The following is a 26,409-nucleotide window of genomic DNA, read 5'->3' on the forward strand; positions in this document are numbered from 1 at the left end:
AATGCCACCATCTTGGCGAGTTCGCAACAGTATGGCAATGGGATCTAAGGGTTGAGCCCCTCTCAGCACCTGCCGTGCACGAGTCTCATCTACCTTCCGGGGGTCTATCCCTTTCTTTATCAAGATCTGGTGGATGATCTTATCTAGGCGTCTAATAAATTCGGACAACTTCTCTTCCTCTTCTTGGTAACAGTGGTCTAACTGGTAAAGAAGTTCAGCCACGTTCTCCGTCCGACCAAATACATCTTGTAGAATGTCTAGATAATCCTGTGCAGTACAGTTCTTTTTGCTTAGCTTGAGATTACGTACGGCCTCTAGTGCAGGTCCCTTTAAACTTTCTGTGATTCTCTGTTTCTTGTGCTGTTCTGGTACCTCCCACTCTTCCAAAGCCTGAGTGGCGGTATCTAACCACTCTTCAAACCCATCTTCTGTCGAAGGCACAGGCTGTTTCCCAGAGAATGTCCTGAGCTTCCTATATTCAGTCATCAGATAGTTTGGGGAGTCCTTACTACATTTTGCTACGATTTCCCCGAGAACAGCACACAGTTCTGAGCTAAAGGTAGACAAAGGTGGTGACTCTGGACTCCCTTCTTGGACACCTTTTTCTTTGCTGGATCCCCCAGGAGTGGTGGATGAGGGACCTTCAGTAAGGACTTCTGGATGTATTAAGAAAAGTTCTGTTTGGTCAGTAGTCTTTACACTGGTTCCCTTAAAGTAATCAGGGACCCCCTTCCTCCACTCACACAATGCATACGTGTGTGGAACGGTGGTGTCTGTCTTTATGTCAGTCACCCAGAATTTCCTGTCTGTGGACAGTGCCCTTAAAACTGGGAGGAGTTTTTCCTCAGTCCAGACCTCTCCCTTGATTTCAACCACCAGGCCATTTTCCACTACGACATTCTCTTCCCTGCACCACTCGGCTGCAGCGGTAGGATCCATTTCTGCGTTGAGGGGGATTCTGTGGCTGAGAGGGTTGTGTTGCAGGACTGTAGATGATCCCGGACGAGCCCCCACGTGTAGCACCACCCCCGCAGGAGCTGCTGATTAGATTATTGGGTCTACGTCCTGCCTAACAACCCACAGAATTGGCTCGAACCCTCCCTAGGCACAACTGACCCAGAATAGGACTGGAATACCAAATGGCTACACAGATTGGAATATAACACTTCAATAAATAATAATGACCTGTTACCTCTCTCCAGCTGCAGTCCTTCTGGGTAATACAAGGTGACCACACACAAGCTTGCTTTTAAACAGGAAAGTTATTTACTGTGAATCAAATAAACAGTTTCGATACAGTAAAATATGACTTTGTAAAAGGATATACTAATTAATTAATCAAAGATAAGATAAATACTGTGATATCACTCCTCAAGGGCACATTAATTGTTTCAGGAAATGTCTCAGAGCCTATAGGACCGCCATCTTAATCACTATTATACTTTTGGAGATAAGGCTCAGCATTCAGTTAGACACAGTATCAGAATGTCAGACCTATCTGAGTCCGCTGTTTCTTCTCTATATCTTCGCTAGCAACGTTGGTGCACTCGCAATTTGTAATCCACATTGAGGATGGGTGATCAATAGAGAGAATGGCAGCAAACAGTTAGTAATCACCGCGGGGTGTCTGTGCAGGATTGCCGGTAAAACTTCTGTGAGAGATGTACTGGGCCACCTGGTATATTGCCTTCTACTACTCTAAGGCTAATCCTGACTAAAGTTACTTCTTTGATAGATAGAGTCAGTTTTTGGGCAGGTGCCCTCTCACCAACAGGACTGTCTCCCAGGAAGCCTCCGCTGCTGTCTCAGTCTCCGGCCTCTGTCACCAGCCGCGCTAGGTATTTGGGGTGGATGAGTCTGGTCTCTGTAGAACATCGATGGGACCTCCAGGAGGGATCCTCTACTGGAGATGAAACACTGCAACTTAGTCACTTAAGGCCCAGGAGTTTCGGCCTAGCATACAGCATCAGCCCACAGCACTGGCATCCTGCTTGTCTCACTGTGTCTTTCCCAAGAGAGTGAGCCTGGCTCCTCCCTTCCTTTATAAAGCTTCCCCCAGAAGGCTGTGCGGTGCAGCAGTGCACCCTGGTATTCTCAAAGCACTATGGGCGATGAAGACTGCTCAACTTCCTGAAAGGAAAATAACATCAAAAGACATTCCATAGCCGCTGCAATGTGTCCTTTTGGCCACTAGATGGAGCCGAGTTCCTCTCAAATGTCAAGCAGCAGTCTTTTAGAACTTGTATAATGGAAGACCCCGCTACAATGATATAAACAAAAAAAGGCAGATGATTTTGAACGTGGTATACTTGGACAGAGGGGTGGCTGTGGACGTGATATACTTGGACAGAGGGGTGGCTGTGGATGTGGTATACTTGGACAGAGGGGTGGCTGTGAACGTGGTATACTTGGACAGAGGGGTGGCTGTGAACGTGGTATACTTGGACAGAGGGGTGGCTGTGGATGTGGTATACTTGGACAGAGAGGTGGCTGTGGACGTGGTATACTTGGACAGAGAGGTGGCTGTGGACGTGATATACTTGGACAGAGGGGTGGCTGTGGATGTGGTATACTAGGACAGAGGGGTGGCTGTGGACGTGGTATACTTGGACAGAGGGGTGGCTGTGGACGTGGTATACTTGGACAGAGGGGTGGCTGTGGATGTGGTATACTAGGACAGAGGGGTGGCTGTAGACGTGGTATACTTGGACAGAGGGGTGGCTGTGGATGTGGTATACTTGGACAGAGGGGTGGCTGTGGACGTGATATACTTGGACAGAGGGGTGGCTGTGGATGTGGTATACTTGGACAGAGGGGTGGCTGTGGATGTGGTATACTTGAACAGAGGGGTGGCTGTGGACGTGGTATACTTGGACAGAGGGGTGGCTGTGGATGTGGTATACTAGGACAGAGGGGTGGCTGTGGACGTGGTATACTTGGACAGAGGGGTGGCTGTGGATGTGGTATACTAGGACAGAGGGGTGGCTGTGGACGTGGTATACTTGGACAGAGGTGTGGCTGTGGATGTGGTATACTTGGACAGAGGGGTGGCTGTGGACGTGATATACTTAGACAGAGGGGTGGCTGTGGACGTGGTATACTTGGACAGAGGTGTGGCTGTGGATGTGGTATACTTGGACAGAGGGGTGGCTGTGGACGTGATATACTTGGACAGAGGGGTGGCTGTGGACGTGGTATACTTGGACAGAGGGGTGGCTGTGGAATGGTATACTTGGACAGAGGGGTGGCTGTGGACGTGATATACTTGGACAGAGGGGTGGCTGTGGACATGGTATACTTTGACAGAGGGGTGACTGTGGACGTGGTATACTTGGACAGAGGGGTGGCTGTGAACGTGGTATACTTGGACAGAGAGGTGGTTGTAGACGTTGTATACTTGGACAAAAGGGTGGCTGTGGATGTGGTATACTAGGACAAAGGGGTGGCTGTGGACGTGGTATTCTTGGACAGAGGGGTGGCTATGGACGTGGTATACTTGGACAGAGGGGTGGCTGTTGACGTGATAAACTTGGACAGAGGGGTGGCTGTGGACGTGGTATACTTGGACAGAGGGGTGGTTGTGGACGTGATATACTTGGATAGAAGGGTGGCTGTGGACGTGGTATACTTGGACAGAGGGGTGGCTGTAGACGTTGTATACTTGGACAAAAGGGTGGCTGTGGATGTGGTATACTAGGACAAAGGGGTGGCTGTGGACGTGGTATTCTTGGACAGAGGGGTGGCTATGGACGTGGTATACTTGGACAGAGGGGTGGCTGTTGACGTGATAAACTTGGACAGAGGGGTGGCTGTGGACGTGGTATACTTGGACAGAGGGGTGGTTGTGGACGTGATATACTTGGATAGAAGGGTGGCTGTGGACGTGGTATACTTGGACAGAGGGGTGGCTGTAGATGTGGTATACTTGGACAGAGGGGTGACTGTGAACGTGATATACTTGGACAGAGGGATGGCTGTGGACGTGGTATACTTGGACAGAGAGGTGGCTGTGGATGTGGTATACTTGGAAAGAGGGGTGGCTGTGGAACGTGGTATACTTGGACAGAGAGGTGGCTGTGGACGTTGTATACTTGGACAGAGGGATGGCTGTGGACGTGGTATACTTGGACAGAGAGGTGGCTGTGGATGTGGTATACTTGGAAAGAGGGGTGACTGTGGACATGGTATACTTGGACAGAGAGGTGGCTGTGGACGTGGTATACTTGGAAAGAGGGAGGGCTGTGGACGTGGTAAACTTGGAAAGAGGGAGGGCTGTGGACGTGGTAAACTTGGACAGAGGGGTGGCTGTGGACATGGTATACTTGGACAGAGGGGTGGCTGTATAAATACATAAGGGGGATATGATCACCATGTATAAATACATAGGGAGGGAAATTATTACTATGTATAAAATACATATAGTGTGCCCCCTCCCCTTTCAATGCAGAGAGACCAGTGTGCCCCCTTTCAATGCAGAGTGACCAGCGTGCCCCCTTTCAATGCACAGTGACCAGCGTGCCCCCTTTCAATGCACAGAGACCAGCGTGCCCCCTTTCAATGCACAGAGACCAGCGTGCCCCCTTTCAATGCACAGTGACCAGCGTACATGCCCTTTTCAATGCAGAGACCAGCGTACATGCCCCCTTCAATGCAGAGACCAGCGTACATGCCCCCTTCAATGCAGTGACCAGCGTACATGCCCCCTTCAATGCAGAGACCAGCGTACATGCCCCCTTCAATGCAGTGACCAGCGTACATGCCCCCATCAATGCAGAGATCAGTGAGCATGCCCCCATTAATGCAGTGACCAGCATACATTCCCCCAATGCAGAGTTTAGCGTGCGTGCCCCCTTCAATGCAGTGACCAGCATACATTCCCCCAATGCAGAGATTAGCGTGCGTTCCCCCATCAATGCAGTGACCAGCATACATTTCCCCAATGCAGAGATTAGCGTGCGTGCCCCCTTCAATGCAGTGACCAGCATACATTCCCCCAATGCAGAGATCAGCGTGCATGCCCCCTTCAATGCAGTGACCAGCATACATTCCCCCAATGCAGAGATCAGCGTGCGTGCCCCCTTACTTACCTGGAGCGGCGGCGGGCGGCTTCGCCTCGGTCCCGGCGGTGCGTCTCCTCCAGTCCTCCCGCTCCCGCCTCCTCCTCGGCCAATGGCATGGGGTTTGCCTTGCGGCCAATCAGGAAGCGCATATCGGACGCACTTCCTGATTGGCCAGGAGGAGGATCGGTATGACAATAGCGAATTTTCATTCGCTATTGTCACACAATGGGTGAGCTTGGGGCGCACTGCTCTACGCCTCGGCTCCACCCTTTGCATCACCCTATTAGAGCCTCTGGCTCTAATCAGGTGATTTAAAAAAAAAAACCATTAAGCTCCATGCGTCGAGCGCTCCTGCATGCAGATTAGGGGTCCGGACGCATGGATGGGGGGGCGGCGCCCCTGCGCCCTCAATACACCGGCCGCCACTGCTCCAACAGCAGTTTCACTTATGCCTGCAAGCCGTCAGTCCACACTAGTGGATGCTCTAGAATTTCCCCCTGATGAAGACACGTGACCCTGTGTCGATATGCCAAGGGCAGGGGCAAGGACAGTGACGGCACCCGGCGGCTAGTTAGAACCAGCTCCCAGGAGTGTGGACCGAAGGCTTGCAGGCATGAATGAAACCGCTATTGGAGGATATTTTGCATGTTTCGTCTGGTGCACTGGAAGCACCAGCAAAATGTGAGTACCCATATTATTGTTTTTAATACAGATATGCTTTTATGGGTATAAGCACTATTGAATTCATTCTTCAAATGAATAGGTAAAGTTGATCCAGGGAATATCCAATTGCCTTTCGGGGGATCAGGAAGGAATTATTTTCCCCCTGTTGGAACAAATTGGATCCTGCTTTGCTGGTTTTTTTTGCCTTCCTCTAGATCAACTGTGAGTATAGGATTGTTACATTTTCTATTTTATTTATTTATTTATTATTGATTGAACTAGATGGACTTGTGTCTTTTTTTCAACCAGACGAACTATGTAACTATATGTAACAGGGAATAGTGTAACTGGGTGTTAGGTCCATTTTAGATCAAGGCTTCCTGTAGTTATCAACACTGCCCTGGAGGACCTGGGAGTAGTATACTGAAGCTAGAGGTGCAGCTGCAGTGACCTTTTCTAAGATAAGTCCTGCGAGCTACCTCCCTGTCTCTGATTTTTATATAGTGCTGTAAACACTTCACTTCTCAGAAAGTGCACAGTGCCAAAATCATATATAATTAGTGTTGCGCAACACTAATTATATATGATTTTAGCTGCAGTGACCTTGTCTCTTGAAGCACAAGTCAGAGTACTAGTGACCATGGAAATGATAGCCTGTGCTTAAAAGGAGAAGATAGCTTAAGGGTGATGTGCTGTGTGCTGCTTTCACATAAAGACTTCTACGGTTCGTCCGCTATATCATGTGATTGACAAAATAATGTCACATGACCCCTGATAGCTATGTGATGTGACTTGTCATGGCCATTTTCTGAAGAAACATCATAAAAGTGATGAAACTTAATTATTTGTTTATCATTCTTTTCTTTTATATACAGTATAAAGGGTAATGGCCAGGGATGTCGTGGAAAGACAAGAAGTTGGGCCCAATATGAATGCAATATAGGACCACAAGCAGGTCAATTGCTGTTCTATCTAAGAAAAAGTTGGGCAGGGACTTGTACGCTTTGGCACCAACACACAGCCAATCACAGTCCCCCTTTACAGACACCCTGAACAGTCTACCCAGCCCCATACACAATAAACTGTGATGCTCTGTGTGTTCTAACACCTTTCTATCAGAACCAGCATGAACTGGATGGACTAATGTCTTTTTTCAGCCTTACCGACTATGTAATTAGGAACATTTTCAGCAATCTGAGCTCCAGTAGTTCTTCTGTTGGATGGGACTACAAAGGCCAACCCCCCCCCCCACCTCCATAAATAAGCCTTACCTCCCCACCTCCAGTAATAACCCTTCCCTCCCCAAACTCCATCAATGAGCCTTCTCCCCGACCCCCATTAATGAGCCTTCCCTCCCCACCTCCATCAATAAACCTTCTCCCCCACCTTCATCAATAAGCCTTCCCTCCCCACCTCCATCAATAAACCTTCTCCCCCACCTTCATCAATAAGCCTTCCCTCCCCACCTCCATCAATGAGCCTTCCCTCCCCACCTCCATCAATAGACCTTCTCCCCCACCTTCATCAATGAGCCTTCACTCCCCACCTCCATCAATGAGCCTGCTCTCCTCACATCCATCAATGTACCTTCCATCCCCACCTCCTTCAATAAACCTTCCCTCCACCACCTCGATCAATGAGCCTTCTCCGCCACCTCGATCAATGAGCCTTCTCCGCCAACTCGATCAATGAGCCTTCTCCGCCACCTCCATCAATGAGCCTTCCCTCCCCACCTCCATCAATTAGCTTTCCCTCCCCACATCCATCAATGAGCCTTCCCTCCCTACTTCCGTCAATGAGCCTTCCCTCCCCCACCTCCGTCAATGAGCCTTCCCTCCCCCACCTCCATCAATGAGCCTTCCCTCCTCACCTCCATCAATGAGCCTTCTCCCCCACCTCCATCAATGAGCCTTCCCTCCCCACATCCATCAATGTGCCTTACTGCCCTACCTCCATCAATGCGCCTTCCCTCCCCCACCTCCATCACTGAGTCTTCCCTCCCCCACATCCGTCAATGAGCCTTCCATCCCCCACATCCGTCAATGAGCCTTCCCTGCCCACCTCCATCAATGAGCCTTCCCTCCCCACATCCATCAATGTGCCTTCCCTCCCCCACCTCCGTCAATGAACCTTCCCTCCCCAACCCCTGTCAATGAGCCTTCCCTTCCCCATCTCTATCTCCATCTGTGTGTTCTGACACCTTTCTATCAGAACCAGCATGAGCTGGATGGACTAATGTCTTTTTTCAACCTTACCAACTATGGAACTATGGATGTTTTCACAGTCTGAGCTCCAGTAGTTCTTCTGTTGGATGTGACTACACAGGCCAAACCCTAACCCCTCACCCCCACCTCCATGAATAAGCCTTCCCTCCCCACCTCCATCAATAACCCTTCCCTCCCCAGCCTCCATCAATGAGCCTTCTCCCCCACCCCCCATCAATGAGCCTTCTCCCCCACCCCCATCAATGAGCCTTCCCTCCCCACCTCTATCAATTAGCCTTCCCTCCCCACCTCCATCAATTAGCCTTCCCCCTCTATTTCCATCAATGAGCCTTCCCTCCCCACCTCCATCAATGAGCCTCCCCTCCCCACCTCCATCAATAACCCTTCCCTCCCCACCTCCATCAATAACCCTTCCCTCCCCAGCCTCCATCAATGAGCCTTCCCTCCCCACCTCCATCAATTAGCCTTCCCCCTCTACTTCCATCAATGAGCCTTCCCTCCCCACCTCCATCAATGAGCCTCCCCTCCCCACCTCCATCAATAACCCTTCCCTCCCCACCTCCATCAATAACCCTTCCCTCCCCAGCCTCCATCAATGAGCCTTCTCCCCCACCCCCATCAATGAGCCTTCTCCCCCACCCCCATCAATGAGCCTTCCCTCCCCACCTCCATCAATGAGTCTTCCCTCCCCACCTCCATCAATGAGCCTTCCCTCCCCACCTCCATCAATGAGCCTTCCCTCCCCAACCTCCATCAATGAGCATTCTCCCCCACCCCCATCAATGAGCCTTCCTTCCCCACCTCCACCAATAAAACATCCTTCCCCACCTCCATCAATGAGCCTTCCCTATCCACATCTATCAATGAGTTTTGGTTGCCCATGACCCTGTCAACAGTTTGCCGATTTTCTTTCCTTGGACCACTTTTGGTCGGTCCTGACCACTGCAGACCAGGAACATCCCACAAGAGCTGCAGTTTTAGAGTTGCTCTGACTCAGTCATCCAGCAATTATAATTCAGCCCTTGTCAAAGTCACCTAAATGCTTACAGTGTCAATTTTTGTCTGTGTTCAACACATCAACTTCAGGGACAACATGTTCACTTGCTGCCTTATACGTCCCACCCACTTCCAGATGTTCAAGATGATCAATGTTATTCACTTTACCTGTCAGTGTTCAGAATATAATGGCTAAGAGGTCTATTTTAAAGTGGTTGTAAACCTCAGACATGAAATCTGAACAAAGCATATCCTATCCTATACCCTCTATAACAGGGGTCTTCAAACTAAGGCCCTCCAGTTGTTCAGGAACTACAATTCCCATCATGCCTAGTCATGTCTGTGAATGTCCGAGTTTTATAAAGCCTCATGGGATGTGTAGTTCGGCAACAGCTGGAGGGCCTTAGTTTGAAGATCCCTGCTCTATAACGTGTACATGTTCAACCAGTTCTGGACCGGAAGGATTTGCCCCCTTAATGACCAGACCATTTTTTTGCGATTCAGCACTGCTTTATTTTAACGGACAATTGTGCGGTCGTGCGACGCTGTACCTAAATAAAATTGATGTCCTTTTTTTCTCACAAATAGAGCTTTCTTTTGGTGGTATTTGATCACCTGTGCGATTTTTATTTTTTGCGCTATAAACAAAAAAAGAGCGGCAATTCTGAAAATAAAAACAATATTTTCACATTCTGCTATAAAACATTCCCCCAAAAAAATAAAAAAATAAAAATCATAATTTTTTTAACAGTTTAGGCCAATTTGTTTTCTGCTACATATTTTTGGTAAAAAAAAAAAAATTGCAATAAGCGCAAGTTTTCACGTCTACAAACTAGGGGAAAGATTTATGTCATTTTTTTTTCAATTCATGCCTCATTCAAAGTCCCACTGCCCCAATTTCTCCTTTAAACACAATTTTAGGGATGGAGGCTTTCTTTTTCTTACCTTGTGACAGATCATCAATTTATTTATGTCATTTTTATTGTTTTTTACTAGTAACTGCGGCAATCTGCACTTTTTAGCGGGACTGCGACATTGCGGCGGACAGATCGGACCCTTAACTGATATTTTTTACACTTTTGGGGGGACCAGTGACATTACTGCAGTAATCAGTGCTAAAAATATGCACTGTTACTGTACTAATGACACTGGCAGGGAAGGGGTTAACCGTATGGGTGATCAAGGGGTTAAATGTAAGCCTAGGGGAGTGTTTCTAACTGTGGGGGTTGGGGCTTGTGAAATGATCATAGAGACCTGTGAACTGTGTGTTTACAACATCTGACCGTTCTTCTCTCTCAGCGGGGAACGATTGTTGGTGTCAGGCGGCAATCGGAGCCGCATGCCCCGTGCATCGGGGTCCCCGCTGCCGAGTGGGGGGCTGAGCGTGCTGTCGGTGTCGCGCTCGCCCCCTAGCTGCAGGCACGCGACCGACGTAGAGCTACGTTGGTTCGTGCAGGAGGGTCAGCCTGCCACAGTAAATCTGCAGCGGGCGGTCCTTAAGTGGTTAAATTAAGAACACTAAGTATCACTTTTTTTTCTGCTGCTTCCTTCCTCTAGTATCAGCATAAATCACTTCTGACATGTTTTCCTGACACCAAGAGAAAAATGGTGACAGGGGAGGGAGCTTCAGCACACAACCTGTGATTGAAAACCTCAGCTATGTTCCTGTGTGTTGTGTGGAGGGGGGGGGGGGGTGTCTATTCTTTCCCATCAGCTCTCAGAGCTCTCCTTGCTGTGCTCTGCAGAATGTAACTTCAGCTCTCCGCCCCCTTTGTTCTGAACTCTCAGACAAGCTGCGAAATTCAGCACTTTGAACAAATGTAGAGAAGAGAAGGCTGAAGATAAACAGGTACAACTTATGTAGGAGGATTTATTTAATCTCTGTGTATCTCCTGAGGCCAGTCACTTTACTGGGTATACAAAAGGGTTTACAACCACATTAAATAAATCTATATTTGCTACTTATTATAGAGATAATAAGAATACATTATTATACAGCAGGGCTTTTTTTCTCAGAGAATAGGGGCAGGAATTCCCTCTTTTGGACTTACCCCTTGTCTCCGCCCCTACCTACCTCCGTGAACCATTCCTTGGTTCCACCCACTACCCACCTCCCAGTACCATCCCTTTTAGAAAATACAGAACAAAGTAACATTTGTGGTACTAAGTAATTTGTATGGAATTTGTTAATGATAACAAAAAAGCAGTAAAATAGATCCCATGCAGCCAACAACAATAGATCCCCCAGCAACAATAGATCCAGCCAGAAACAATGGACCCTCAGCAGCAACAGATCTCCCAGCAGCCAGCATCAATAGACTGCTGCCTAAACAGTAGATCCCTCCCAGCAACAACTGACCCCTCAGCAACATAAGACCCACCCCAGCAACAATAGACCCCCCTGCAAAACGAGATCTCTTCCAGAGACAATAGATCCCCCAGCAGCCACATTAGATATTCCCAGCAGCATTAAATCCTCTTGCAGGAATAGATCCCCTCCAGCAACAATAGGTTCCTCAGCAGCCAGCCAGCATCAATAGACAGTGTAGCACAACTCAGCACTCCTTGCCATTACATACATTCAGGGCTGGAGGTGCCGGAACTACGTTCCCCCGCGTTCCCGCTGAAAAAAAGCCCTGTTATACAGTATATGGGATATAGTGCTACACATGTAACATCAAACGGACACAGTGCTGCTGTCGTGGAATGAGTCATCGTCTTTTGTACCAGAAAGAAGATTCAGCCCCGCCTATTTCCCAGAGCAGGCCCCACCCACCCCCTTTCCTCAGTCTCAGCACAAGCTTGTAGCAGCTGTCAGATAAAGTTTGCAGGGGAAGTTGCAGATTGTTGTATGAGGAACCCGTGATGTCCCTGATAATTAGATGAAGGGATCATAGGGACCGTTATACAGAAAGACTCTGCAATCATTGACTATGGATGGACAATGGCACCTGATTTTGCATGGAGGGGCTCCATTGTGATGGCTAAGGCTGGGCTCTATAGCTGTCATTGACCATTACTGCTTTTACAGACTATGCCTGGACTTTGCTTTTGTCACTGACCATGGCTGGACCTTGCTGCTGCCAGAATCCCGGATCCCCATCCTACTGCTGTAAGCCTGAGCGTTGCCGGGTGCCCATTACCCTCATCTTGCTCATCCTTTACTTCTGTTACCTGCTGCTTGGGGCCACAGTCTTCTGGGCCCTGGAGAGCGAGGCTGAGCATGACCTGACCATCAACTTCCAGCAGGAGAAGTGGGAGCTGCTGAGGAACCACACCTGTATGGACAACAAGACCCTGGAGATGTTCATTTCGGTGAGAGATAACGCACTTTGACTCCATATGTAATAATGATGTGGGCACTTACTGATATCCTGCAACTTGGTTATGCAGATTTTTAAAATATGATTCTTTGATATGATGGCGGGGGGGACGGGACGACTGTATCCAGTCTAGTCAACTGAATGGATAAACTTTGAATTCATCTTGGAACCCCCCTGTATGTGTATCTGTGACCCCTTTCTTACCAATCTGTTTAGCTTAAAGTGAACTTTCTGATACTGCGGACTTGAATTTACTATTGTGGTATTGGGATGATTGTACTCATGTGGTTGGTGCTTTTCCAATGAGTGGCACCAGTCCAAACGGTATTTTAGGGCATGACAGCCCACTTTTACTAAAAAAAACAGAAAGCTCACATAGACATCAGTTGGCCACACAGGGGTTTCCACCATCAACAGACAAAAGCAGAGCCACCTGGCTTCTTTGTTAGCAGCACCTCTGCTCTTCTTGCCAGTCCCGCTGACTGTGTTGCCCAGCCCTCTTGATGCACTTGGCTTTCTTAGCTTTTAGTCGCAATGCCCTGCTGCACAGCCCACTTCTGACCTCTGGATAGGCATTCTCCTGGCACCCCGATAGGAGCCCACCTGACTCCTGGAACGAGAACTCCTGTCTGGCCATCTCTGACCTTCTGTCTTCTGGCTGGGGGCTCCTCTGACCCCTAAATGAAACATTTGTCTCTTGGCTCCTGGTTGGGGCACCTTTGACCCCTAGGTGAGACCTCCTTTCTCTTGCCTCCTGACTTGGACTCCTCTGACACCTGGGTTAGATTTCCTGTCTGTTGGCTCCTGGCTGGGGCACCTCTGACCCCTAGGCGAGACCCCTTGGCTCCTGGCTGGGGCTCCACTGACTGCTGGGTAAAACCTCTTCTCTCTTGACTCCTGGTTGGGGCACCTCTGTCCCCTAGGCAAAAGCCCCTGTCTCATGGCTCCTGGCAGGGGCTCCACTGACTCCTAGGTGAGACCTCCTGTCTCTTGACTCCTGATTGGGGCACCCCTGTCCCCAAGGTGAGACCTCCTTTCTCTTGCCTCCTGGCTTGGACTCCTCTGACACCTGGGTTAGACCTCCTGTCTGTTGGCTCCTGGCTAGGGCACTTCTGACCCCTAGGCGAGACCCCTTGACTCCTGGCTGGGGCTCCACTGACCGCTGGGTAAAACCTCTTATCTCTTGACTCCTGATTGGGGCACCCCTGTCCCCAAGGTGAGACCTCCTTTCTCTTGCCTCCTGGCTTGGACTCCTCTGACACCTGGGTTAGACCTCCTGTCTGTTGGCTCCTGGCTAGGGCACTTCTGACCCCTAGGCGAGACCCCTTGACTCCTGGCTGGGGCTCCACTGACCGCTGGGTAAAACCTCTTATCTCTTGACTCCTGCTGGTTGGGGCACCTCTGCCCTTGGCGAGAGCCCCTGTCTAATGGCTCCTGGCAGGAGCTCCACTGACCCCTAGGTGAGACCTCCTGTCTCTTGGCTCCTGGTTGGAACTCCTTTCACCCCTAGGTTAGACTTCTTGGCTCCTGGCTAGGGCTCCTCTGACCCGTAGGTGAGACCTCCTGGCTGGGTCTCCTCTGATCCCTAGGTGAGACCTTTTAAATCCTGGTTGGGACTCCTCTGATGCCTGGGTGAGACCTTCTGTGTCTCAAACTGGGAGCTCTGAGCTATCCTCTAGGCTTGAATATATAACAGCCCTGCACACCTGTTTACTCACACAGGCTGAAGGCACCTGGTAAAATCCAGACACTGAATTAAGGGTTGCATTCCACCCAATATGTTTTGGAACCTTCAAGCTCCAGGTCCTGATCCAGATGATCAAGCGACTTTTATCTGAAAAGGCAGTTGAACAGAAATTGATTGGTAGATTGACTTTTTTGTTCAACCAAAGTGGCCACACATTGATCGAAATTCAGCCAGTCCCTACTGAACCAGACAAATTTTGATCCATGTATCCAGCTTTACTTGACAGATTCCAGAAAAATTACTTTGCAGTACATAATAAAACCTGGTTTAGGGGTGACTCAGGGGAGAATCAAGTGGTTCAAGGGGGGGGGGGTTTGAGGGGTGGCTTGGAAGAGGCAGGGAGTACCTGCACCTATTTTTTGCAAAACAAAACCCTGGATATTGGATAGGCTGACCTGTAATGACGAGAATTCTCGCAATGCTCGCATGATAAATTCCTGCAGATTTCCTTTACGGAATCTTGGCTCCTCCCCCCTGCCGAGTGCCCCCAGAGCAAACAGCTTGCAATGGGGCGCCCAAGCAGGCTCCCTCCCGAGCTGCGACTTTGCGTGCCCATTCACACACAGATCCTTGGCTTGGATCTGCCTGTTCTGTCTCCTCATTGGCTCACTGGCTGTGATTGACAGAAGCGGGATACAATGGCTCCCGCTGCTGTCTCAGCCAATTTGGAAGGAGAGTTCCCGAAGAGCTGAGGCTCTCATGCACATCGCTGGATCGAGATGGGGCTCTAGGAACTATTAGGGGGCTCAGGGGGCACTGAACAGAGAAGTTTTTTTTACCTTTATGCATAGAATGCATGAAGGTAAAAAACCTTGAACCTTTAGAACCACCTTAAATAATGGCTGAGCAATCATGACGGTAAAAATAGCAATTTTCCATAGCGGTATTTATTTTTAGTGTTTAATCCCTTCATCTTTAGTTGTCTTATCACCAGTGTCAACAAAACGCAGAGTGAATTAATCCAATGTTTGTACTATGAGCCATATTCTATTGTGCTAGAAGACAGAGAAACGGGATAGGTATTGTATAGCGGCTCGCTATACACCCCTATCTATTGACTACTGGACAAACACAACTCACATGAACAAGTTAGTTTAGTATGGAGAAGCAACAAAAGTCTAAGGGCTCTTTCAGACGGCCGCTCCGCTGCTTTTGTCCGCTGCAGGACTTTTTTTTTTTTTTTTTCACAGAGCGGATGACATTTGTGTCATCCGCTCCGTATGCCCGCATATCATCCCATCCGTTTGCGGATGATATGCGGACATAATGTATGTCTATGGCATTGCGGATGTCAGCGGATGACACCGCTTAAAATCCGATTTTCCTTCCTTTCCGTTTTTTACACGGATGAAAAAATAGGGTTCTGTTCCGTTCCAAAAAATGGAACAGAACTGAAAGAAGGAAAATCGGATGTCAGCGGATGGTATTCCGCTAACATCTGCAGTGCCATTGACTTACATTATGTCCGCAAATCATCCGCAAAAAAATAGGATGATTTTGCGGACAAGCGGAGCGGCCGTGTGAAAGAGCCCTAAAAAGTATGGAAAATCAAAGCAGCAGATAAGAAAGGGAACTGAAATTTGGTTGGCTGGTAATTGTGTTTTGCTTATTGGGTAAGCTCATAGGGTCCTCCTCCACTTTCATTCATGGGTACTGTTAGTGGAATCTCTCTCACTCTCCAGGAATGGGGCCTTACAAGGTTTTTCTTATGACCATGAGGTCCTCCTCCTGTTTCATTGTTGGGTACCGTTAGTGGTATCTCTCTCACTCTTTAGGAATGGGGCCTTACAAGGTTTTGCTTATTGGGTAAACTCAATGACCATGAAGCCCTACCCCAATTTTATTCCTGAGTACCATTAGTGGTATCTCTCTCACTATCCAGGAATGGGATCTTACACAGTTTTGCTTATTGGGTAAACTCAATGACCATGAGGCCCTACCCCAGTTTTATTAGTGGTATCCCTCTCACTCTCCAGGAATGGGGCCTTCAAGATTTTGCTTTTGGCCATTAAGTCCTTTTCCCATTTTATTCCAGGCTACCATTAGTGGTATCTCTCTCACTCTCCAGGAATGGGGCCCTCAAGATTTTGCTTTTGGCCATTAAGTCCTCCCCCCATTTTATTCCCAGATACCACTAGTGGTATCTCTCTCACTCATCAGGAATGTGGCCTTACAAGGTTTTTCTTATGACCATGAGGTCCTCCTCCTGTTTCATTGTTGGGTACTGTTAGTGGTATCTCTCTCACTCTTTAGGAATGGGGCCTTACAAGGTTTTGCTTATTGGGTAAGCTCAATGACCATGAGGCCCTACCCCAATTTTATTCCTGAGTACCGTTAGTGGAATCTCTCTCACTCTCCAGGAATGGGGCCTTACAAGATTTTGCTTTTGGCCATTAAGTCCTCCCCCCATTTTATTCCCAGGTACCGCTAGTGGTATCTCTCTCACTCATCAGGAATGGGGCCTTCAAGATTTTGCTTTTGGCCATTAAGTCCTCGCCCCATTTTATTCCCGGGTACCGGTAGTGGTATCTCTCTCACTCTCTAGGAATGAGGCCTTCAAGATTTTGCTTTTGGCCATTAAGTCCTCCCCCCATTTTATTCCCGGGTACCGCTAGGGGTATCTCTCTCACTCTTCAGGAATGGGGCCTTACAAGATTTTGCTTTTGGCCATTAAGTCCTCCCCCCCATTTTATTCCCGGGTACTGCTAGTGGTATCTCTCTCACTCTCCAGGAATGGGGCCTTACAAGGTTTTGCTTATTGGGTAAACTCAATGACCATGAGGCCCTGCCCCAGTTTTATTCTTGAGTACCATTAGTGGTATCTCTCTCACTCTCCAGGAATGGGGCCTTCAAGATTTTGCTTTTGGCCATTAAGTCCTCCCCCCATTTTATTCCCGGGGAACCATTAGTGGTATTTCTCTCACTCTCCAGGAATGGGGCCCTCAAAATTTTGCTTTTGGCCATTAAGTCCTCCCCCCATTTTATTCCCGGGTACCGCTAGTGGTATCTCTCTCACTCTCCAGAAATGGGGCCTTACAAGGTTTTGCTTATTGGGTAAGCTCAATGACCACGAGGCCCTGCCCCGGTTTTATTCCCAAGTACCATTGGTGGTATCTCTCTCACACTCCCTAGGAATGAGGCCTTTAAGATTTTGCTTTTGGCCATTAAGTCCTCCCCTCATTTTATTCCCGGGTACCGCTAGTGGTATCTCTCTCACTCTTCAGAAATGGCGCCTTACAAGGTTTTGCTTATTGGGTAAGCTCAATGGCCATGAGAACCTCCTGCTATAGGAAGTTCAGCATATTTTTGAGAAACCTTCTAAGGCTCCATTCCTAAAGAGTGAGAGATCCATATTAAGTCTGTAGTTGCAGACCAAGAAAACGTTGACATAACGTTTCATTCCTGGGTACCACTAACCGGCCTCTTGCCCTAATTTCTTCGTTCATGTGAGTCCCCACTTCCAGAGCGAGCAAATAAAGTGTGCAGTTCAACACTACATGTACATTACCATGCCACAACACTTCACCCCACATTTTCCCAGCTCACCCAGGTAATTAATATGGGTTGCAATAGCCTTTGCCAAATACAGATGGAGAAACTAAATGTATCTACAATTTTGGAACCTCTATATAACAGGGGTGTAAAACTCAATTTAATTGCGGGATGCATCAGCATTATTGTACCTGTAAGACTAAATGTTCAGAGCACCCCACCCCCTTACATCAGATGTCAAAAGCCCACCCACCATCAGAAGTGAAGAGTCCAGCACCCTCCCTTACATTACAGTACACCCCCCCATACCATGTACTGCTTCGGAAAGAAGCTGGGCCTAACCTGGAAAGAAGAAAGTGCAGTGTCTGGAGGAGGACCAGAGGAGGGCTGAAGTCAACTGCCGAGGTCGCTGAATACTGAGACCAGGAAAGGCAGAGACAGGGGGATTATGTGGCAGCACAGAGTGGTGCATGATCTGTAGGAGAAGTTCTGTCCTCTTCTCTGCTGCCGACTGCTAAGGCGGTAAAAGGGGGGAGGGGCAGAGACAAGCCTCTCCGCAGCTGCATAGAGAAGTGCAGGATCTGGAGAAGGCGTTCTGTCCTCCTCTGCTGCCGACTGCTGAGACAAGGTGGGGATGGAGACAAGGGGGGTTCCACAGCTGTAGGAGAGATGTGAGGGCCACATGAAATGGCCTGTGGGGCCTGATTTAGCCCTCAGGCCTTGTGTTTGACACATGTGCTCTATAACATTGCTATGAAGACAGGATTACCTTGGGGGATGGAGGTTGGAGTTATACTATGGGGCCTCATCATACCCTGTCTGTCAGTGTAACATTGTGAACAAGTCTTTAGGAGAAGAAAGCACAGGGAGGACTTATCTTGCAGAGGTTTCTCACTGCCGCTGTGGAGGTCGGAACGTGGGGTGTGTTCCCCTGTGTATACCTAATCTTGTGGGGTGTTGCAGACTTACAGTGAGGGAAAAAAGTATTTGATCCCCTGCTGGTTTTGTACATTTGCCACTGGCAAAGAAATGATCAGTCTAAATTTTAATGGTCGGTTTATTTTAACAGTGAGAGACAGAATAACAAAAAATCCAGAAAAACGCATTTCAAAAAAGTCATAAACTGATTTGCATTTTATTGAGTGAAATAAGTATTTGACCCCTTCACAGAACATGACTTAGTAGTTGGTGGCAAAACTCTTGTTGGCAATCACAAAAGTCAGACATTTCTTGTAGTTGGCCACCAGGTTTGCACACATCTCAGGAGGGATTTTGTCCCTCTCCTCTTTGCAGATCCTCTCCAAGTCATTACGTTTTCGAGGCTGACGTTTGGTAACTCGAACCTTTAGATCTCTTCATATATTTTCAATGGGATTAAGGTCTGGAAACTGGCTAGGCCACTCCAGGACCTTAATGTGCTTCTTCTTGAGCCACTCCTTTGTTGCCTTGGCCGTGTGTTTTGGGTCATTGTCATGCTGGAATACCCATCCATGATCCATTTTAAATGCCCTGGATGAAGGAAGGAGGTTTTCACCCAAGATTTGACGGTACATGGCCCATCCATTGTCCCTTTGATGCAGTGAAGTTGTCCTGTCCTCTTAGCAGGAAAAAAAGTTTCCACCTCCATGTTTGACAGTGGGGATGGTGTTCTTTGGGTCATAGGCAGCATTAATCCTCCTCCTGCAAACACGGTGAGCTGAGTTGATGCCAAAAATGCCAGTTCTCCTCTGAATCATTAAGAAGTTTATTAGCAAACTTCAGATGAGCCTGTACATGGGCTTTCTTGAGCAGAGAGACCTTGCGTGTGCTGCAGGATTTCAGTCCTTCACGGCGTAGTGTTACCAATTTTTTGGTGACTATGGTCCCAGCTGCCTTGAGATCATTGACAATATTCTGCTATGTAGTTCTAGGCTGATTCCTCACCGTTCTCAACATTATTATTGAGCCCCAGACCGAGGGAGATTGACAGTTATTTTGTGTTTCTTCCTTTTGCAAATAATTGCACCAACTGTTGTCACCTCGCACCAAGCTGCTTGGCGATGGTATTGTAGCCCATTCCAGCCTTGTGTAGGTCTACAATCTTGTCCCTGACATCCTTGGACAGCTCTTTGGTCTTGGCCATGGTGGAGAGTTTGGAATCTGATTGATTGATTCATTTATTGCTTCTGTGGACTTCCCTATGATTGAGCAACATAACTAATTTTTAAACAAACCAGTTCACCTAAAAAGATCCCCGCAAAACACATTGAAATTAAGCATTTTTTGACGTCCCACTCTTTTGAAACATTGAAGTTTTCTGTGTATTCCTACAAGTTTATTTTTTATAAAATTATGTAGGTTTTATGCGGAGGTGTCAGGTGTTACAATTAAACTGTACAAAGTCCAAGCATACAACACTGAAGAAATGACACTTTGCTACAATGTAAAGTAGTGAGTGTACAGCTTGTATAACAGTGTAAATTTGCTGTCCCCTCAAAATAACTCAACACACAGCCATTAATGTCTAAACCGCTGGCAACAAAAGTGAGTACACCCCTAAGTTAAAAAATGTCCAATCTGTGCCCAAAGTTTCAATATTTTGTGTGGCCACCATTATTTTCCAGCACTGCCTGAACCCTCTTGGGCATGGAGTTCACCAGAGCTTCACAGGTTGCCACTGGAGTCCTCTTCCTCTCCTCCATAACGACATCAGAGCCTTGCGATCCTCCTCCTTTCGTTTGAGGATGTCCCACAGATACTCAATAGGGTTCAGGTCTGGAGACATGCTTGGCCAGTCCATCACCTTTACCTTCAACTTCTTTAGCAAGGCAGTGGTCGTCTTGGAGATGTGTTTGGGGTCGTTATCATGTTGGAATATTTCCCTGCGGCCCAGTCTCTGAAGGGAGGGGATCATGCTCTGCTTCAGTATGTCACAGTACATGTTGGCATTCATGGTTCCCTCAATGAACTGTAGCTCCCCAGTGCTGGCAGCACTCATGCAGCCCCAGACCATGACACTCCCACCACCATGCTTGACTGTAGGGAAGACACACTTGTCTTTGTACTCCTCACCTGGTTGCCCCCACACACGCTTGACACCATCTGAACCAAATAAGTTTATCTTGGTCTCATCAGACCACAGGAGATGGTTCCAGTAATCCATGTCCTTAGTCTGCTTGTCTTCAGCAAACTGTTTTTGGCTTTCTTGTGCATCATCTTTAGAAGAGACTTCCTTCTGGCATGGCAGCCATGCAGACCAATTTGATGCAGTGTGCGGCGTATGGTCTGAGCACTGAGAGGCTGACCCCCTACCCCTTCAACCTCTGCAGCAATGCTGGCAGCACTCATACATCTATTTCCCAAAGACAACCTCTGGATATGACGCTAAGTGCACTCAACTTGTTTGGTCAACCATGACGAGGCCTGTTCTGAGTGGAACCTGTCCTGTTAAACCGCTGTATGAAGCTCAGTTTCAGGGTCTTGGCAATCTTCTTATAGCCTAGGCCAGTGATGGGGAACCTTGGCACCCCAGATGTTTTGGAACTACATTTCCCATAATGCTCAACTACACTGCAGAGTGTATGAGCATCATGTGAAATGTAGTTCCAAAACATCTGGGGTGCCAAGGTTTGCCATCACTGGCCTAGGCCATCTTTATGTAAAGCAACAATTATTTTTTTCAGATCCTCAGAGATCTTCGTTGCCATGAGGTGCCATATTGAACTTCTAGTGACCAGTATGAGAGAATGAGAGCGATAACACCAAATTTAACACACCTGCTCCCCATTCACACCTGAGACCTTGTAACACTAAGGAGTCACATGACATGGGAGGGTAAATGGCTAATTGGGCCCAATTCAGACATTTTCACTTAGAGGTGTACTCACTTTTGTTGCCAGTGGTTTAGACATTAATGGCTGTGTGTTGAGTTATTTTGAGGGGACAGTAAATTTACACTGTTATACAAGCTGTACACTCACTACTTTACATTGTAGCAAAGTGTCATTTCTTCAGTGTTGTCACATGAAAAGATAGAATAAAATATTAACTATAATGTGACGGGTGTACTCACTTTTGTGAGATACTGTACTTAATTTTAATCTGAATTTAATTTAATAATTAAACATGTAATATTTTAATATTGGAGTCATTGTGCTCATTCCTGAGGTTACCAGCAGCCTTAAAGTCCTGTACTTTTCTACCTTCTATTTTACAGGGAGGTCCTCATCAGTCTTCTGCTTCACCTTTATTGTTTAGTCCAGGAGTCTCCAAACTTTCTAAACAACGGGGGCCAGTTTACTGTCCTTCGGACTTTAGGGGGGCCGGACTGTGACCATTGGGAGTGGAAATTGTCCTGGTGTCAGTGGGAGTAAACAGTGTCCCATCTTTTGTGTCAGTGGGAGGCATAGCTCCCCATCATTGGTGTCAGTGGAAAGTATAGTGCTCCATCATTGATGTCAGTCAAAAGAATAGTGTCTCATCATTGGTGTCAGTGGGAGGAATAGTGCTCCATCATTGGTGTCAGTGGGAGGAATAGTGCTCCATCATTGGTGTCAGTGGGAGGAATAGTGCTCCATCATTGGTGTCAGTCGGAAGAATAGTATCTCATCAGTGGTGTCAGTGGAAGGAATAGTGTCCCATCATAGGTGTCAGTGGGAGGAATAGGGTCCCATTGTTGGTGTCAGTCAGAGGAATAGTGCCCCATCATTGGTGTCAGTGGGAGTAATAGGGTCCCATTGTTTGTGTCTGTAGAAGGCTTGGTGCCCAATTGTTGGTGTATCAGTGGGAGGAATAGTGCCCCATCATTGGTGTCAGTGGGAGGAATAATGCCCCATCATTGGTGTCAGTGGGAGGAATGGTGTCCCATCATTGGTGTCAGTGGGAGGAATAGTGGCCCATCATTGGTGTCAGTGGGAGGAATAGTGCCCCAGTGTTGGTGTCAGTAGGAGGATTGGTGCCCAATCGTTGGTATCAGTGGGAGGAATAGTGCCCCATTTTTGGTGTCAGTGGGAGGAATAGTGCCCTATCATTGGTATCAGTGGGAGGAATAGTGCCCCATTGTTGGTGTCAGTGGGAGGAATGGTGTCCCATCATTGGTGTCAGTGGGAGGAATAGTGTCCCATCATTGGTATCAGTGGGAGGAATAGTGTCCCATCATTGGTGTCAGTGGGAGGAATAGTGTCCCATCATTGGTGTCAGTGGGAGGAATAGTGTCCCATCATTGGTGTCAGTGGGAGGAATTATACCCCAGTGAAGGGATAGTGCCATGTATCAGTGGGTGGAAAAGGGCCCCAAGGGCCCGATAAAGGCAAGCAAAGGGCTGCAGTTTGGAGACCAGTGCTCTAGTCAGTAGGTTGGTGGAGATGTCCTTTTACTAAACTGTACTGCTTAACTCCATTGAAGGCCAAGGAGGTCTGGTGGGGCCGTCTGGGTCAAAGAACTGACTGAACAGAATTACGTATTTTCGACTTGACTTCGACTTTCGACGTGAGTTCGACTTTAACCACTTGCCGACTGCCTAATGACGATTTACGTTGGCAGTCAGCCCCTCATGACAAAGCTATGTAGAGCTACGTCGCTAGCCTGTGAGGCTCTAGGGAGCGAGCGCGCGTCGCAGGAGGACCCACGTGCGCATATGAGCGGTGGACCCGATGTCCGCCGGTCACTCGCGATCGTCTGTTACACCGGGAGAAAGGCAGGCTGCTAATGTAAACAAAGCCACCTGTCTTTCTCCCCTGTGTAACAGCAGAGATCATATGGTCCTGCTATGTAGGACCGTAGATCTCTGCTGTTACATGAAAAGCCCCATCCAATCACAGTTAGAAGCACGCCCCTAGGGACACACTTAACCCCTCCTTCTCCATTAAAGTTAACCCCTTCCCTGCCAGTGTAATTTTACAGTAACAGTGCATATGTATAGCACTGATTACTGTAGTAATGTCACTGGTAACCCCAAAAGTGTCAAAAATGTCAGTCAAGGGTCCGATCTGTCCACCGCAATGTCGCAGTCCCGCAAAAAAAAATCGCAGATCGCCGCCATTACTCGTTAAAAAAAAACAATAAAAATGCCAAAAATCTTTCCCTTAGTTAGTAAACACAATAACTTTTGCGCAAACCAATCAAAATACGCTTTTTGCGATTTTTTTTTACCAAACATATGTAGCGTAAAACAAATTGGCCTAAAATGTTAAAAAATTTAGATTTTTACATTTTTTTTGGGGGGAATTTCATATAAAAAAATGTGAAAAATATTCTTATTTTTGCAAAATTGTCGCTCTTTTTTTGTTTATAGCGCATGATCAAAAAATCGCACAGGTGATCAAATACCACCAAAAGAAATCTCTGTTTGTGGGGAAATAAGGACGTTAATTTCATTTGGGTATAGCGTTGCACGACCGCGCAATTGTCCGTTAAAGTCACACAGTGCCGAATCGCAAAATGGGCCCTGGTCAGGAAGGGGGTAAAATCTTCCGGGGCTTAAGTGGTTAAACATTTTGAAAGTGAAAAGTTTATCTCAATTACAAGACAAACATTTTTGTTTTCCTTGTCTGTAAATGAACTCGGGGGTAATGAGTGTAAGGTACGTTTCATATCTCTCTATCTTTTGCTTGGAACTATAATTGTGGAACCCAATTACTTTGATATAAAACCATAAAAGATCATTCCTGCACAACAGAATAAACAGATGAAAAGAAATTCGGGTGTAGGAGTTAATATTGGAATCAAGCTCAATTTCCTGCGTAACCTTACAAGATAAGGAACTGATTACACCGCCTAATGCAAAGCCATGGCGTGTTTGTTGAGACGATTTGGGCAGGTGGGGACTGACCGAGGAAGGAGATGAATATATTTATTCTCTGGGTGTAATTCTGTTATTTGAACTAAAGATAATCCTTAACTAAATATTTGTATTCTTAATAGAGATCGGTTGTTTAAAATTCATCTTACAGGTATAGCAGCTTTTCTCAACTTTTTTACCTTAGAAAAACTCTTAAAGCGTAACTCCACTTTTGTTGAGAAAAAAACATTCCCCTCTGGGTGATCTCTGCACATTGCAGGGATTGTAACAAACTTTGTTGCAGATTCCTACCTTTTGTTATTCTGAAGAAATCATTGTTTGTTCCTCTCTGCTGAGTGGGTCTATGGGAGTGAGCAATACCCACCAGCAGTAATAGCCAGCAGTACCCACCAGCAGTACTCACCAGCAGTACCAGCCAGCAGTACCAGCCTGCAGTACCAGCCAGCAGTACCCGTCAGCAGAGTTAGCATTTAAAAATAATATTCACATCGCAGGGACCCCTGCTAAAACAAATTCATCAAAGATCAGAGGGGAAAATTCCCCCTCTTACCGTAGTGGTTACAGCGTCCCCTTCCAGACACTTAAATTACTTAAATACTGGGCACTTTCACCCCCTTCCTGCCCAGGCCAATTTTCAGCTTTCAGCGCTGTCACACTTTGAATGACAATTGCGCGGTCATGCAACCCTGTACCCATATGACATTTTTATCATTTTTTTGAGACAGATAAAACTTTGTTTTGGTGGTATTTAACTTGTTATGGACCGCCCCATGCAGCTATACTGTGGCAAGGCGGCCGTCCTGCACAAAATCACGACGATCATCCTGAGGAGAGGCAGAATGGTGGTCAGCCTATATAAACAAGGCAGATCGCCATTCTGTGGGAGGGGAAGATGGAGATCTTGTGTTTCTGCTAAGCAGGAACATGGATCTCTGTCTTCCCCAGTCAAAGAACCTCCCCACACAGTTATAAAGCACTCCCTAGCAGTGGCGTCACTAGGGGGGGGCAGAGGGGACCATGGCCCCCCAACATTATGTTGTGCCCCCCCAACAGAATCCTGCTCTGTGGTGATGGGTCAGTAAGCCCAGGCTGCGGGATCCAGACCCACCATCACTGAGCATCACTGTAAAGAACAGAGCCGCACTAGAGGAAGCGGAGCCGATGCTTCCTGTATAGTTCCGGCTCTTGTCACAGGCGGAGTGATACCAAATGTACTCCTGCTGTGACAGGAGGTCACAGGAGAGATACAGGAAGCATCAGCTCTGCTCTCTACTGCAGCCGCATGCTTCCTTCAGGGCCGAACTCTGTTAATGTGTCTCAGAGGAATCAGCTGTCCCAACGAGCAGTACCAGCCAGCAGTACCAGCCAGCAGTACTTACCAGCAGTACCCGCCAGCAGTACCCGCCAGCAGTACCCACCAGCAGTACCAGCCAGCAGTACCAGCCAGCAATACCAGCTAGCAGTACCAGCCAGCAGTACCCATCAGTAGTACCCACCAGCAGTACCAGCCAGCAGTACCAGCCTTCAGTACCTGCCAGCAGTACCCACCGGCAGTACCAGCCTGCAGTACCAGCCTGCAGTACCAACCAGCAGTACCAAACAGCAGTACCAGCCCTGGAGGACAGCCAGCAGCAGCCACCAGCCATACCTGCCTGGAGGACAGCAGCAGCCAGCGATACATGCAGGATTCCTGAGGAAGAAGTGAAGATTGAGGTCAGTTGAGGTGCAGGTAAACTGCAGTGCATCTGTGTGAAAGCAGCCTTAGGCCCCTTTTACAAGATCAGTCCAGTCGGGTCCGCCTATCAGTTTTTCAGGTGGACCCAATTGGACCCTCCATTCACCTCTATAGAGTGGCAGATGTAAACTAACTTGTGCCCGTTTACACCCGCCTATTTCCAATCTGATCCACTTAAAAAAACAGAAGGGGATCCATCCCCTTCTGTCTGGGCGGATCGGAGGGCCCAAAAAGTAGAGCGGGCTGTAGCCATGGACCTGTCATCTGCCTACTCCCCTCATTGTGGCCCACGACCTGTTACCAAGCTGCTAAATTGGCCCTTGCTCCTCAAAAGGTTGGGCACCCCTGCTGTAGGGGCATGAGTCCCGGATGGAGAGGCGCGCTGTACTG

General features: G+C 47.8%; 1 protein-coding gene across 1 annotated transcript in view; it reads left to right on the forward strand.

Annotated features, from left to right (window-relative positions):
- The first annotated feature begins 11,849 nt into the window (after window positions 1–11,849).
- The window catches only part of KCNK17 (potassium two pore domain channel subfamily K member 17), a 90,144-nt gene continuing 75,584 nt past the window's right edge, over window positions 11,850–26,409 (forward strand). Inside the window, exon 1 of the mRNA XM_082249313.1 lies at window positions 11,850–12,259. Within this exon, the coding sequence (XP_082105439.1) occupies window positions 12,008–12,259 (252 nt within the window). The 5' untranslated portion in view covers window positions 11,850–12,007. The remainder of the gene's footprint in view (window positions 12,260–26,409) is intronic.

This window comes from Pelophylax lessonae (assembly GCF_965119305.1).
Source record: "Pelophylax lessonae genome assembly, chromosome: 3".
Taxonomy (NCBI): domain Eukaryota; kingdom Metazoa; phylum Chordata; class Amphibia; order Anura; family Ranidae; genus Pelophylax; species Pelophylax lessonae.